Source organism: Lactuca virosa, chromosome 4, assembly GCF_052849685.1.
Source record: "Lactuca virosa cultivar CGN04683 chromosome 4, Lactuca_virosa_CGN04683_v6, whole genome shotgun sequence".
In the NCBI taxonomy this organism is placed as follows: domain Eukaryota; kingdom Viridiplantae; phylum Streptophyta; class Magnoliopsida; order Asterales; family Asteraceae; genus Lactuca; species Lactuca virosa.
The window spans coordinates 491048368-491064934 of NC_136429.1; the positions used below are offsets into that span (position 1 = coordinate 491048368).

Consider the following 16567-nt stretch of genomic DNA (forward strand, 5'->3'; position numbering starts at 1 on the left):
ATTTTGGGTTTCATTTTTGTATGCCACTCTTGGAACGAGTGGTCATTGGATGTTGGGCCAAAGGTGGGGGAACCGGTGGGTTGTCAGAATCTGAATTAGATAAGGAACGATTGTTATGGGTAGAGGAGGGTGGAGAGTTTGGAGGCTGGAGCGTGGATTGAAAAAGGGGTTATCGGTGTTCGGATAAGCGGTATGAGTATTGTGGGGAAAGGAATTATGTTGGAGATGATTAGACAAATACGAGGAGGATGGTACATCATCGAGAAAATCATAAGATGATGAAGGATAGGAAGAGCGATTTTGGTAGGGAAAGGTGTGTTCGTCATAGGTAACATGGCGTGAAATGATGGGTTTGTCATCGTATATAGTGTGCCAAAGGTACTCACGATGGTTAGGGCTACCCAAGGATAATGAAAGGAATGAATCGACAGCGAGTTTATTTAGTGTAGTGACAGAAATATTATAGTAGCAAAGGCATCCGAAACTGCGTAGGTGGAAATAGGTTGGTTTTCTTAGGTATAGAACCTCTATGGGTGTTTATTGTTAATGGTGGTATTGGGTAAGATGTTGAGTATGTATGTGGCGAAAGATAGAGCATGGTTCCAAAAATAAGGAGGCAACGATGCATGAAGGAGATTGATCCTTACCATGTTGGTGATACTGCGTATAATACGTTCAGCTTTTCCTGTTTTGAAGAGATGTGTATGGGTAAGTGAAACGGAATTGAGTATCGGTTTTATTGAAGAGCTGGTTAAACATAGAGTTGTTAAATTCTCTACCACTAAATGGTTTTAAGAAATTGTGTTTGAATGTTGGTTTGAAATTGGTTATACACATCAAATACTTGTGATTTTGTGTGTAAAGGAAAAGTCCACAGATAATGAGAAAAGTCGTCAAGTAACACAATATAGTATTTGTTACCAAGTTTAGATTCAATAGGAGAGATCCATAAATCAGCATGTATTATATCAAAAGGAGCAAAAGTAAGAGTACGGTATAAAGAAAATGTAAATGACAATGTTTTCCTAAAGAACATGCATTACGCTTGTAAGTAGGCTTGGAATTAAAATTGGAAAAACTAGACTTAAGTAGTTTAAAAAACAGAAGTTCCCGGGTGACCAAAATGACTATGCCAAGTTGAGGGTGAAGCGGCATGAAGAGCAACAAATTGAGGTGCGAATGTGGGTGAAGTGAACGAATAAAGATCACCGGTATTGTTGTGCCTCATGAGGACCTTCTTCGTTATAAAAGCCTTCACAAAAAAAACTCAATGGATCAAATTCAACAGAGAGGAGATTATCAGTTGTAAATTTGCAAACATAAACCAAGTTTTTAATGATTTTAGGGACATGAAAACATTGTGTAGGTGATAAGAATGATTGGGAAAAGAGAGGGTCGCGAAACCCCGACCACAAGATGGAATATTTGTGCCATTACCAACTTGAATGGAATGCTGATTACTTAAATGAGATATGTGATAAAGGTTATCTAGGTTGTTGGTGAGATGAGAGGTAAAGCATGTGTCCATGTACCAGGAGCTGTCAGGAGGACGTAAATGCATGATGTTGAAGGTAGCATCAGGTTGGGTCGGTGGCATAGGCATTGCATAATCGTTGGAGTAGTGAGATTGAGACCCATTTTATTGTTGTTGGTTTGAAATTCGTGGAAAAGGTCCAAGGAGACTCGCTTGAGAAATTAGAGTAGCTATTGGATAGGGGCAGGGAGGAACAAACCATGGTGCCATTTGATACCATGGGAATGGCCAGGAACAATTATCGGTTCCAGAATTAGAGAAATGTCCACGGCCCCTACCTCGTCCTCATTGAGTACCTTGACCCTGATGATTTCCGCGGTAGTTACCCCGACCTCATGAAGTATTGCCGGTATTATTGTTATCCGACGACGGAGAGATGTTGTCGGAGGAAGAGTCAGTCATCTTCAGATTGATCATGGCTTGCAGTGTAGGGGTGGCGTGCTTGCTGCGTCGTTTTTCTTCTAGGAGATGTTGGGAACATGCTTTATTGAAACTTAGAAGTGGTTCGGTTTGTTGTATCAAAGTTGCAACAGTATCATAAGCACCCAGTGTGAGACGAGAAATCATTTAAAGGACCATTTTAGTTTCTGAATTAGGATTACCTATGTTGGCAAGTTGATCAGACAAGTTATTGAGACGAGAGCAATAGTTGTGAACATTGGAGAAGGATTCAAGTAGAGTAGAATTAAACTGTTCTTCGAGGTAGACATTGCATGTGGCTCGATTGTCTTGGTAGATCTCCTGGAGTTAGTTCCACAAATTTTGAGCGGATGCACCCGGTTTCATGTTTGATTCCCACCGATTATAAGAGATAGTGGCATAAATCCATTGTTTGACAATGGCGTCTAAGCGAAGCCAAGTGGATTCATCGACATATTTGGGGCGTGGAACATCGGGGTTTATGTGATTTGAACATTATATGTGCAAACATGAATATTGAAAAGTTCCATCAACAAGGCATAGTGACCGTCAGTTCATTCAAGGATAACAGAAATGGTGTTCCTGATGTTGTTGACACTGAATGCTGGGTTAAAAGGTGTTTTGGAGACTGAGGAAGAAGAATCATCAATTGCAGGTGTTCCCGTCATAGCGGAAGAAGATGATGAGAACAGAGGGTGTAAATGGCGGTAGAATAGGCGTTGTATGGGATAAGAAAAATAGGGTTTTTAGGTATACAACTCTGATACCATAATACAAAACGTATTTCCCTTGCTTTTCCATTAAATCCAATTGAGTATAAATACAATGAATTGGTATCCCTCTATTCTAGGAAGACATCACAACAAAATATAAAATACAATATAAAATGCAATATACATATATTTGTTAATACATATACCCAAGTGTCCCTTTCACTATTCTGCTAACATGATCCACTGCTTTCTCTTTCGACCCTGACTTTGACAAACCCAAATCTGCCACTTTCGTCACAATATTCTCATCGATCAAAATATTAGTTGATTTCACCTCGCGACTGATGGGTTTTATTCAAAACAAACAAAACTTAAACTCTTTAAGTGTGCATGCAGCCCTAATAAAAATCTATGTTTTCTCTATTAAATGTATAACTATGAACATCAAAAGGAAACCCCAAGAACTCTAGGCTATTTTCGAAAATTCCAAATTAGGGTTAAGGATTACATACATTGATTGTTATTGTACCAAATAACAATGAACACCTACTTGTTGATATCTTCGAATCAAGCACCACAATTGTCGTGCCTCTAATGGAATCACACCAAAGCTAGCAAGAGGATGAGTATAGAGAGAGGAGAAGGGATAGCCAAATTCGTATAAGGCTTCTTGAGGGAAAGAGTGCACAAAAATGTGAAGGGTTAGGTCCTTTATGTAGCTCGCACGGTTTGCACCTCTGTGTAGATAATGCAACCCTTTCGTTGCACCAATGCAAATTTCTAAATGTCGTTTCCATCGTAAATTAGGGTTGTTTCCCTTGTATAAATGATCATGTAATGTCCCATGAGACATGTAATCATACACAAGTACCACTTCACCCTCTTCATCGCAGTATCCGATTAAAGACACAAGTTGGACATACCGTAATTTTGAAAGCAATCCGATTTTCGTTTGGAATTTATGAAAACCTTGTTTGGATAACATGTTTAGTCATTTAATTGCAACAACTGGTGTATCATTGTCGATGTGCCCTATGTACACCATACCAAACCCTCCTCTCCTGATTACATGAGTTTCTTCAAATTCTCTGGTAAATTGTAAACCGATGACACCTATCAGACGGGAGGCCGGAATCTTTTGATTTTTGCTCATCGGATGACTTGTCGCCAGAGCGTTTCACTCGCCGGAAAATGATGAAACCTAAAATCAACAACATAAGTCCTAACGCTCTGCCAATGGTGCTAATTTTGGCTACGTATGGTGGAGTTATCTTTTCTCCGGAAAGCGATGGTTGTGGTGGAGATGGTGGTGTAGGGCGGAGCTTTGGGTTGGGGCCAGCAAGACTACCATTCTTCCTAAGCTTGAAAACTTCCAAACCATTCAAAAAAGCATCACTATATTGTGATCATGCATCAAGCTTAGGATCCATCGCAAGCCATAGGTCTTGTTTTCTTCTGCTACCATCAAAATCATACACAACTACGTAGCGGTGAGCAAAAACCGAACCGACTAAAAATAAATCGACAAAACCGTAACCAACAAACTGAAACTGATGAAAAAACCAATGGTGCGGATTTTATTTTTGCAAAACCGAATGTTTACGGGTCGGTGCGGTTTTTACCAAAAAACTGGTCCATCAAAACCGAACCGCACCGAAGATTTATAAAATAATAAATCACTAATTTATATTTATATTCTATAATATATACATATTTTTTAAATTACTAAGAAATATTAATACATATTATATTTGGACTTTGGACTTTGATAGTTGGTTTTAGAATAGGTCACTAATTAACTATGTAAGGTTATAACAAGTAAACCAAAATTCAATTATTTTTTTCTTAGTCAACCGTTGTATATAAAGTCACTTAGAACTTTTGATTTATATAATTTATTTTGAACTGAAAATAAACTTTTACAAATAAACGGTTTCAAAAAGTGAAAAAAAAATGCACCTTACAAGCTTGCATGCACATTGTTATCGTGTTTTTTTTTAAATACACCAAAAAACATCAAAACACCACATCAAATTTTAGAATCGTTTTAAAACCGAAATCGCATTTAGAAACCGCAAAACCGAACCATTGGAAAACCGCACCCAACGGTTTTAAGAATGCAAAAATCACACCTTGCAGTTTGTGGTTCGGTTTGCCATTGAAACCGCACCAAACCGCACCATGCTCACCCCTACAAATACGACATAATCCCTGAAAACAGGAAACCCGATACCTTCAGTCTAGTAAAATAGATCAACCAGGGCCGTTCCATTGGTTTTTCATGCCCAGGGCAAGATTAATTAAAAATGCCCCTATATGTGTACAATATAATTCAAGAAACACATACTATATAATATTATTAAACATAGTGCAATACATTATTTATTTATTATTTTCTTATCAATAACAACTACAACTATGTTTTCTTGAAAACTTTAAACAATTTCATTGTTCTGGACAATGTGATTCACGATTTCTATTTTGCTAAATTGCTAACCATTAATTTCATCATATCCAGTCTCATTACTCATTAGAATTGGAACTTCCATGAGGTCTGATACATCAACATAACCTGTAATTGAACACAACAAAAAACATTGTTAATACAAAAAATCTATAAGATTAAGTGCTACCATAAGTAACATATCTCATATGCTAATTACACCATAAAAACTAGTCTAGCAATACTCAAATCTCCTAAATCAAGATCCATTATCTCTGTTCAATCCAATTTTCCTTTTCTAGTGTGTAAATAGTTGTTTATACTTCCTTTTTCCAAAATCATAGAAACCTTGAACAATTTGAAGCAACTACTCTTAAAATCAAGACAAATACTAATATTGAAAGAACAATAATTCAAATGGTGAAATATTACTAAAAAAGGTGATGTATCGGCATCATGGGGTGACCAACTTTTTATGATGTTTTTAAAATGCATGTTACAAATTTGCCACACAGCCATATCACAATTTCCATCTACAATGATATGTAGCTTTCTCATCAAATGTTACGGAGTATACTTGAAAAAGAAATAGTTTTATCAAAAAGTTGAATGATGAACACAACTCAAAAAATAACTAAAAATTAAAATAGAAATTTTATTGAAGCTAGTCTAACACAAAATCAATAATCCAGGAAAAAAAATGCATTAACAACAATAGAGTACAAAAGCAACAATTAAGAATCAATATTTAACATCAGTATTTACAAATATGTAAATTTCCTCCAAACCTGAACTTTGAAATACCCCAATGCCTCAGTGGTCCTCATCCTTGAGTTATCAGAGATCCAAATAATTTAATCTCAAATTGAAAACCAAATATGGCGAATTTACAATTTCACGAAGCTAATCACTAAACAAAATCAGAAATCATGAAGCCATATCTGAATCAGAATTTACAAAGACTCAAAAATTCTATTATGTTGCTATGGGATACCCAACTCAATTCCAATTTCATCATGACTCTCAATTCCAACTCTAATCCCATCCTGTTAACAAATTCTAATTCAAATCCCAACCCACAACCAATTTCAATCGCAAACTGAATTTAATTAACCCTTGTCAAAATGTTCAAGAAAGCCGACTCCAATCCCAGCTCGAGTCTCATTCGAGCCCGGGCCTAAACATGAGCCCCGTCTAATGCGAAGAGACAAAGCGAAAAGAGAAGGTAAAAGTGTTGGGTCAAATTTCAACGATATACACAGTTTGAGGGAGGAGATAGTAGTGACAAATAAAAAATTTCTAAGATTACTCAAGGAACAAGAGGTCAACAACGTAAAATCCTGTGATATGAAACTTCTACATGGAAGACCTGTCTTGGTTTTGGTGGTGAAAGCTGACTCGCTACAAAAAGTAAAAACATGTTATAGCTTTGGCTGTGAAAACTGAAATAATAAAAAATATATAATTTGCAATTTTCGTCTTTCTTTTCTACAAATAAATTCCACTACTAGAAAACAACAAATAGAATACACTTAAATAGAATACGGTTGTATAGAAAACCTTATTATATAAACAATTAATACAGCTCATTTACTCATTAATAGCATTTTATTATCATTTACTCTATTAATAACAATTTATTATCAGGCGTTATGTATATGTGTACTGTTTTCAATATCAATTTTGTTCTTGCTTCAATTAGGTGGGAATTAACCCGCTATTTTCAATTGTTTGTTAGGATCGAGACACTTAACACACGACTCTAAACACACACAACTCACGAAAAACAAGAACACGAGGGATTTAAGGTGGTTCGGTCTATTTCTGACCTACGTCCACACGAGGGTAACTTGGAGTTTATATTTCTTGGTGCTAATCTGCACTCTTTCTTTGTTACACTAGATACAAGTGTTACAAATACAGAATAATCTCTTATATAGAGATGGAAATCAGAAGTAGTCAAAAAACACAACTGGGTCTTCATTCAACAATTGTGGCTTCACAACTTCACATTGTTCCTGCCATTTTTGACCAGCTTTTCTGTGGATTCACACTCAACATTTCTGTGGATTCATACTCAACAATCTCCCACTTGAAGCCACGGAACAATCTTCACCTGTGCTTCAACTGTGCATCTGTATTTGATCTTAACTCCTTCCTAGTTACCCTGGCCTTCTCTTCAATTATCCTGAAGGCCAGTTGAAGCTATGCAAAGCTTCAAATTTTCTAAGGTGACAACCTTAGTCAACATATCAGCTGGATTTTCAGTTCCTTTGATCTTATTCAACTTCAAAGTGCCATCATTAATTCTTTCTCTGATGAAGTGATATCTCAGCTGTATGTGCTTTGTCTTCGAATGGAAGACGGGATTCTTTGCAAGATGAATTGCACTTTGATTGTCACAAAATAATGCACAATCATCTTGTTCTTTGCCAAGTTCGTTGAGAAAATTCTTCAACCATATAAGCTCTTTGCTTGCTTCAGCAACTGCCATATACTCTGCTTCTGTGGTTGAAAGGGCAACACTTTTCTGTAGTTTGGACATCCAACTTACTGCAGTGTCGCCCACTGTAAAGACATACCCTGTGGTGCTTTTGTATGAATCTTTACAGCCACCAAGATCTGCATCTGCATAACCATTCAGAACTACGTCTTTTCCCTTAAAATTTAATGTCGTCTTTGAAGTCCCTTTCAAGTATCTCAACAACCATTTAACTGCTTCCCAATGTTCTCTTCCCGGATTGGACATGAATCTACTAACAACTCCCACTGCATGAGTTATATCTGGTCTCGTGCATACCATTGCATACATGAGGCTACCAACTGCGGATGCATAAGGAACTTTAGCCATTTCTTTCTTGTCTTCATCTTATCTGGGTGACTGAGCTTTAGAAAGCTTAAAGTGACTTCCCAAAGGTGTGCTTCTGATCTTGGCATCTTTAAGGCTGAATTTCTCTAATACTTTCTCAAGGTACTTTTCTTGAGATAGTGGTAAAGAACCATCTTTGTTTCTGAATATACTCATCCCGAGTATTTGCTTTGCAGCTCCCAAGTCTTTCATTTCGAACTCTTCAGACATCTGTTTCTTCAACTTCTTGATCTCTGACATGTCTGAACCAGCAATCAACATATCATATACATAGAGTAGTAGAATGATATAAGAACCCTTAAACTTCTTGATGTAACAACAATGATCATTGTCACATCTCTTGTAACCAACTTTTCTCATGAAGTTATCGAACTTCAAATACCATTGTCTGGGTGCTTGTTTCAGACCATACAAACTCTTCTTCAATTTACACACCAAGTTTCCTTTGCCTTTATCCTGAAAACCCTCTGGTTGTGTCATGTAAATGTCTTCATCTAGGTCACCGTGTAGAAAAGCTGTCTTGACATCTAGTTGCTCTAGATGCAAACTTTCTGCTGCTACAATACTGAGAACAAGTCTGATAGTGGTCATCTTCACTACTGGAGAGAATATTTCATTGAAATCAATTCCTTCTTTCTGTTGAAAGCCATTGACTACTAATCTTGCTTTGTACCGTTTGGTACCATCATGTTCATCCTTGACCCTGAAAACCCATTTATTCTGAAGAGCCTTTTTCCCAACTGGAAGCTTTGTTAAGTGCCATGTGTTGTTCTTCTCAAGCGACTTCATTTCATCTTTCATTGCTAGCTCCCACTGCAATGAATCTTTCAACCCTATAGCTTCAGAGTAACACTGGGGTTCACCGTTTTCTGTCAAAAGAATGTAGTTGACAGATGGTGAGTATTTGTTTGGTGGTCTTGTGACTCTGGAAGATCTTCTTAGTTGAACTTGAGGTGTGACTGGGGACTCTGGAGTTGGAGGACTGGTTTCTTCATCTTCAGAATCATTACTGGAATTATCCCCTGAGCTCCCACTGTCAGTTGAATCATCCCCAGATTCAGGGATTTCGACTGGAGCTTCTTTCTTCTTTTCAACACCTTCAAACTCAACATACTCCTTCTGATCTTCTGGACTTTTGTTGTTTCTGTCTTTGTATAACTCGGCTTCGTTAAAGGTGACATTCTTGCTTCGGATTATCTTTCTGCTCTCACTATCCCAAAGCCTGTAACCCATTTCATCCGACCCATAACCAATGAATGTACACTTCTTGGTCTTTGAATCAAGTTTATCCCTGTCACCATCTTTTAACAAACTGTAAGCAGTACAACCAAAGACTTTCAGGTGTTTGAGACTTACTTCCTTCCCTTGCCACATTTCTTCTGGTAATTTAAAATCCAAGGGAACACACGGTGAACGGTTGATCAAGTAGGCTGCAGTATTAACTGCATCAGCCCAAAATGTCTTAGGTAAACCAGAATTCAACCTCATGCTTCTAGCCCTTTCATTCAGAGTTCTATTCATTCTTTCAGCTACACCATTCTGCTTAGGGGTTCCTGGGACCGTCTTGATCATCTTTATCCCTTGCTTGGCACAATAGTCAACAAACTCCTTGCTTATGTATTCACCACCATTATCCGACTTCAGGCATTTTACCTTCAAATCAGTTTCATTTTCAACAGCAGATTTCCATATCTTAAAAGTATCAAATACATCAGATTTATTTTTAAGAAAATAGACCCATACCTTGCGTGTTGAATCATCGATAAAGGTTACATAGTAGTTTTTGCCTCCTAGAGATGAAACTGGTGTTGGTCCAAATACATCCGAGTGAACAAGCTCCAACTTCTAAGCTTTCGGTGTCTTCCCCGTTTTTACAAAAGTAACCCGCTTTTGTTTCCCGAGAACACAAGATTCACAAAATTCAGTTTCGACTTTCTTCAAGTCTGGAAACTTTCCTTTCTGAGCCAACATCTTCAATCCCTTATCGCTCATGTGTCCGAGTCGTTGGTGCCATAAATTAGATGGACTCGGATTGGTGGTTACTGCATGAACACCATCACCAGGTATCTCTACCATGTATAGAGTGCCTTTCTTCTTTCCTTTGGCAATCACCAAGTTGCCTTTGATCACTTTCCATTGTCCACCCCCAAAGTGAACATTAAACCCTTCATCATCCAATTTTCCAACTGAAATCAACTTTCTCATTAAGTTTGGGATAACCCTGACATCTTTCAATGTCCAGTTGGTTCCCATGGAGGTCTTCAAATCTACGTCCCCAATACCCGTAACATCAAGCACTTGATCATCGGCCAAACGAACTTTGCCAAGATCACCTGTTTGTAGGTTCTTGACCATATCTGGGCATGAGACGGCATGGAAAGAAGCACCCGAATCCATAATCCAGGATTCCACTGAATTCTCAACACAGCATATGAGAAAATCTCCCGATTCTTCAGAGGATACATTGTTTACTTCTTTCTTTTCAGCTGGTAGTTTTGGGCATTGGCTTCTAAAGTGACCCTTTTCTTTGCAATTCCAACATTCAATATCTTTTCGGTTCTTGGACTGCCCCCTTTTTTTGGACTTTGATCTGCCTCGACTACGTCCTCTTTCGTTTCTTCTTCCTCTACTTTCTGTATGCAATAAAGAACTAGAACTAGAACTAGAAGTCTCACCATTGCTTCTCCGTCTGATATCTTCATTTACAATCAAGTCACGAATACTCTCGAAAGTGAGTTTAATAGTGCCGGATGCACTACTAACAGCTGTGACGGTGCCTGACCAACTATCGGGCAAAGATGATAAAAGGAGGAGCGCTTGTACTTCATCTTCAAACTTTATTGCAACTGAGGCTAAACGAGAGATAATCGAGTTAAACTCGTTTATGTGAGCGGTAACTGACATGCCTTCCTTCATTTTGGTGTTAACCAATTGTTTGATGAGGAACACTTTGTTGGAAGTGGACGGCTTCTCGTACATGTTGGACAAAGCCTTAAATACTCCATAAGTAGTTGTTTCATTAACAATGTTATACGCAACACTCTTTGCCAATGAAAGCCTAACTACACCCAAGGCTTGTCGATCCAACAACTTCCATTCTTCATCATACATGTCATCCGGTTGTTCGCCCAACATAGGCAAATGCAAACTTTTCTGATATAACATATCTTCAATTTGCATCTTCCAAAATCCATAATCGGTTCCATCAAACTTGTCAATTTTGATTTTACCATCTTCTGCCATTTTTGCAATTTTCTGAAAGAACAGGGACCTGTCTTGCAATTTTCTGAAACTTCAGGGACCAAATCTGAGTTTTTCAAATTCTGCTACAGTGACGCTACAGTGACACTACAGTGTCGCTACAGTGTCGTCTTCTCCGGCAGGTCTCCGGCGTACAGTGTCGTCTTCTCCGGCAAGGCTCCGGCGTACAGTGTCGTCTTCTCCGGCAAGGCTCCGGCGCTACAGTGTCGTCTTCTCCGGCGAACTGGTTTTCCCGGTCACTATTCCGGCGAACCTTTGACCGGCGATTTGGACGTCTTCCGGTAGTCGAAAAATTCAGAACAAAATATTTTCGGAATCTTCGGAACGAGACCTTTCCAACGGTATACACCAAAATCGTTTTTGACAAAAAAAAATTTCGACCAAAAACTTAAAATCACCTTCTGGAGCTACAACCTTGCTCTGATACCACTTGTTAGGATCGAGACACTTAACACACGACTCTAAACACACACAACTCACGAAAAACAAGAACACGAGGGATTTAAGGTGGTTCGGTCTATTTCTGACCTACGTCCACACGAGGGTAACTTGGAGTTTATATTTCTTGGTGCTAATCTGCACTCTTTCTTTGTTACACTAGATACAAGTGTTACAAATACAGAATAATCTCTTATATAGAGATGGAAATCAGAAGTAGTCAAAAAACACAACTGGGTCTTCATTCAACAATTGTGGCTTCACAACTTCACATTGTTCCTGCCATTTTTGACCAGCTTTTCTGTGGATTCACACTCAACATTTCTGTGGATTCTCACTCAACATTTCTGTGGATTCATACTCAACATTGTTTTCATCTTCCTAATTTCTAGTCATCCGCTGCTATTTCCATATCGTCTTCCCAAAACATTAATGCGAGCGACTCATGAAAACCAATTACTCTATCGTTTTCCTAAAGCCGTGATTTGCATAGATCCTGACGACAACACTAACTTCATGCCTTCAAACGAGTCGCGTATCTCTATTTTGTCGCTTCTCCAGTTCGTTACTACATTCATGCTTGAAATGGTAACATTGACCTGTTCATCAACACTTCACTCGTATTCATAACATATTCTTATTAGTGAGTCGATACAGAGAAATCTTTGAATTATTTGTAAGATCGAGCACAGATCTGGTTAAAATTGAACTTATGCATTTATTAACCTAATGTTTCAACATATGCATGAGCCGATTGTAACTGATGATCTTTTATATTCCTTAGTTACTAGTTGGTAATGAGGGGCGATATATTTGGATCAACAAAGTTCTAGGGAATGAGCACTGTTTTATCTTCTATGTCGACTAATCTATGGATTTGAGACTTCAGAATTTAATTATCACATATGTGGTCATTTGAAAGTTTTCTATTTTATGCACATTTCTTGTATTTTTATGTGTGTATATACATCATAAACTTATCTAGGAAAATGCTACTTAGAAAATTCAAACATTCTGGAACTAGCATGATAGTATTAGACTATTAATAATACATTTACAAATCAAGTTTAGTTTTCTTAATTATTCAATCGTGGTAACTACTCCTGTCTAACATACAAGTGTTACATAATGATTTCACTTATCCATTTTCTCCAACTGTGTGTACTTTCTCATACTTATGAATATAAAATCCAAATTTATAGGCTTATGCCAGAAAAAGTTAAACCAAACATAAAACATCAAATTTCACCAAAGATTGAGAATGTGATTGGTTTCCATGCATATTTACTTTTCTATTTGAGGTTATTGACTATTTGATTGAATTCAATTTTTATATTGATGATGTTGTACCGTTTGCTGAGAAACCAATTAATTCACTTTAAACATTCAATGGAGATTTGGATTTGCTCCCTCCTTTTCATCTGAGTTCAAAAGCAAAACTTTATCCCTTGATCCAAATCAAACAATGTTGAAGTAAGATGTGATTCATTTTCTTTTAGACCGGAGAGTATGGGTGGAGAGTTTCCCTCACTTTTTGTGGGCCACACCACCCTTTCCCTCACCTAAAACCCAAGAAATGGGTGAGAAGCTTCCCTCACTATTTTGTTTTTTTTAAATAAAATTAATTGATTTTTATGATTTATAATTTATAAATTAATAATAACCAAAAATTTAATTAAAAAGAAAATGCATTTCATTAATTAAAATAAAAATTACAATAAACCTAAAATTTAAAAAAGTAGAAAATTAAAAAAAAAAACACAAACAAAAAATCAAACAATCCAACAATGACCTATGGAAAATATTTGTTCATAATTTTTTCCCTCTTCTTCATCACGAGCTCGAGAGATGGTCGGTGTTTTCCATCAAGAACTTCATATCCTCCATTTCTTGTCTCTCTGCCCGCTCCTTCTTCCTTGTTTCTTCTTTTTCTTTGTCGAACGCCAAACGTTCGGAGAAATTAAGATTATATCGATCAAACGACGCTGTTATTTTTCGCATTTCGTCAAGGTCCATGCTGAAATCCGATGCACCCGAAGAAGTCCCTTTTCCCTCCCTCTTTGCTTTGTCCCTACCCATCGGTCGGACAATTTCTTCTGGCTCGAGTTCGTCCTCATGATTTAAATCTAGACCGACCCGGGCATCGGAGGAAGTTGTGTAACTACTAGAACTCGTTTTCGTTCGCTTTGATTGTTGGACTCCAAAAATAAAATTTTGCTCGTATTTTTTCCACCTAAGACATCGAACCAATAATTTCCAACAATCATGCCACTTGAATGATTTTCTGACTTCCTCAAGGTAAAATTGCAAAGCTTCTTGAAGTATTTCTTCGTCTCCTTGGCCGCTTTTTCGTTGGGTTTTTAGGTTGTTGTACAACCCGTTTATTTTTGAAACCCCCTTTGCTATTTCTCGACACTTCGAATTCAGTTGGTGTTTCGTATGGTAGTCGTCACTTTTTCCTAGCTCCTCCCGAAACCGTTCTAAAATGCGAAACCAAAAATGCTCTCCCGATTGTGCATTTCCATGAATCGAATCCTCAGAAATATCAACCGAAGCTTTTACCAAAACTAGCTCTTCTTGTGCGACACCCTCGCGCGCTTGTTTTTTCCCTTTACGTCGTTGTGGGGGTGGTGTGGGTTGAGTTTCGGGAACCATCTCTTCTTCTTCCGAGTCATCCAACTCATCGAAAAGTTGGCGTTGTTTTTGGGTTTGGGTTTGAGGTTGATTTGGCGAATGTTGATCGGGAAAAACACAAACTTTGAAAACATTTGCGGAGTAACATTTGGAACTTGAACTGGGTAATATTGTCTAGCATTTTGGTATTGAAATTTAAGTGGAGATTGAATGGGAGCATCGAGTTGGGGACGATAAACTCCTTGTGATGATGAATCAATAGCAAAAATGTTTCGAGTAGGGGTGCTTAAACTAGAAACATGAGTTTTTTTTCCTTCGATCGTAGGTTGGGGTTTGATTGTCGGGATTCATTTTTTTTTTGAAGAGGGAGTAGAGGGTTTGTTTGAATGTTGATTGAAGGTAAATAGTTGAGTATTTATAGATGTTTTAAAGGGTAAAAACAAACAAAAAAATTTGAATTTTAATGCATATAGCCGTTTGTAAAAAAAAAAAAAAAAATTTTTTACCCTTTTGTAACGGCTACTTAAAAAAAAGAAAAAAAATTCACCCAATAATCGCCAGAGAGAGAACGCGGGAAAGGAGTCCCTCTCCCGTTCCCGCACCACCCTTCCCCTCACCGATGGTCCGGTGTTCCGTCGTGCGAGAAGAGTCCCGCTACCCTTTCCCGCTATGATACTGTCCGACCTTATTGTTCCGGTATTTATCTTTCTTCTTATTGGTCCAATCAGATTGTTCGATTTGAATTTTGAAGCATGTATATATATGTTTGATAAATTGACTAATTACTCTTGTTAAATGGTAGTTTCATCTATGAGACACAATTCAAACTATTGTTAGTTTTTCCTTCAAGACATTATCATTAGATTGACTAGAAACAAAGTAATAGAGTACATGATGAACTTCATGTGATCGTGGGATATTTGTTCTTCTTTCTTTATTATAGAATCCTACTCTCATATCTTATTTCTATGACATTGTACATTGAACCATCTACTTAGTTATAACATTGTACTTTCAATTTTCTTCTTATCAAGACATTGTACATTTTCTTCTTATCAAGACATTGTACTTTGAAATATGTAATCCAATTATGGCTTTGAAAATGCAATGAGTGGATAAAGCTTTCAAATACAATGTTTTAATACAACAAAATGATAGTACGTTTCTATTTCTCGCATTTGATCCTTTATTATATGTACTAGTTATTGCATACTCTAGTAGATATCATTTTTAGATTAGTGTCATAGTAGTCGTACTCTATTAGACAATGTAATCTAATACACCACTCTATTAATTAATACGTTCCAACTTTTGTATTATATTTATAGTTTCAACCGTATTAGATTAGACTTTTTGTTGTAGTGAAATTTAATACTAATATGTTTTATTAGGAGTTTTATATAATATATTTCTATAATAAATTAATAGAATTTCTATGTTTTTATTTGTAGGTATGCCTCGTGCAACTCAAACTTTTACTTTTTTTCTTAACGATTTCTAAAGATATGTTTTTCTTAATTTGAAAAAAATATTAATGAGTTGAAAGTTTGGAAACGTTGTGACACTTCCTAAAATCTTTTTTATATATATTTCCTTGATTATGTAGACTTCCTCTTTTGTCTTTTTATAAATAATGCTCTTATGGGAGCATAAACAAACACACAAAAAACCTTAATCCAAGAGGTAAATAATGCTCTTATTGGAGGTTGCATCCCACTATGTTGTTTTCATATCATAAATGTCGTGATATTAGAAAACGTTGTCCTCCATAATAGTAAAGGTTGTGGGAATAGCAAGAGGTAAAGCTACTAACTTTGGTGTTGGGTCCAACGATTAAAATAAAAAAATGGGACTTTCATTATCTCTTAATAATGCTCTATTGAATGATTGATGCTGCTGGGCTCATAATATTTTCCGGTCAAATTTGGGTGTGGATTAAATATAAAAATTATATAATTAACAGTGAAGTTGTTAAAACTGAAACTATAGTTATAAGTTTATAACTTGAAAAGTACATCTATGTTTATTTGATCACAAATTTTCACAACAAACGTGCGGTTATTGAAAAACATGATTTAAAGAACATGAAAAATAAGGAACAAAGTGTATCATGAAGGGATGAACCTTGGTTGTTTCAAGTTGAATAGACCTAGCTTGGTGTGGTGTTGTGCCGATTTCGAGTTGAAGGAATGAATTGGAGGCTCTTTGTAGCTCTTTGCTAATGCTCTATGTCAAACTTTCCAAACCAATATCTA

The 16567-nt window shown here is 36.9% G+C and overlaps 1 protein-coding gene and 1 pseudogene across 1 annotated transcript; both read right to left on the minus strand.

The window, feature by feature from the left end:
• LOC145106939 (receptor-like protein kinase FERONIA) overlaps positions 1-3820 on the minus strand; it is a 37605-nt pseudogene extending 33785 nt beyond the window's left edge.
• Positions 3821-13511: 9691 nt separating this feature from the next.
• LOC145106940 (glutathione S-transferase T3-like) lies at positions 13512-14333 on the minus strand. The gene has a single exon (XM_079043854.1). It carries the CDS (start codon positions 14331-14333, stop codon positions 13512-13514), a length of 822 nt encoding a protein of 273 aa, XP_078899980.1.
• Between the last annotated feature and the right edge of the window lie 2234 nt (positions 14334-16567).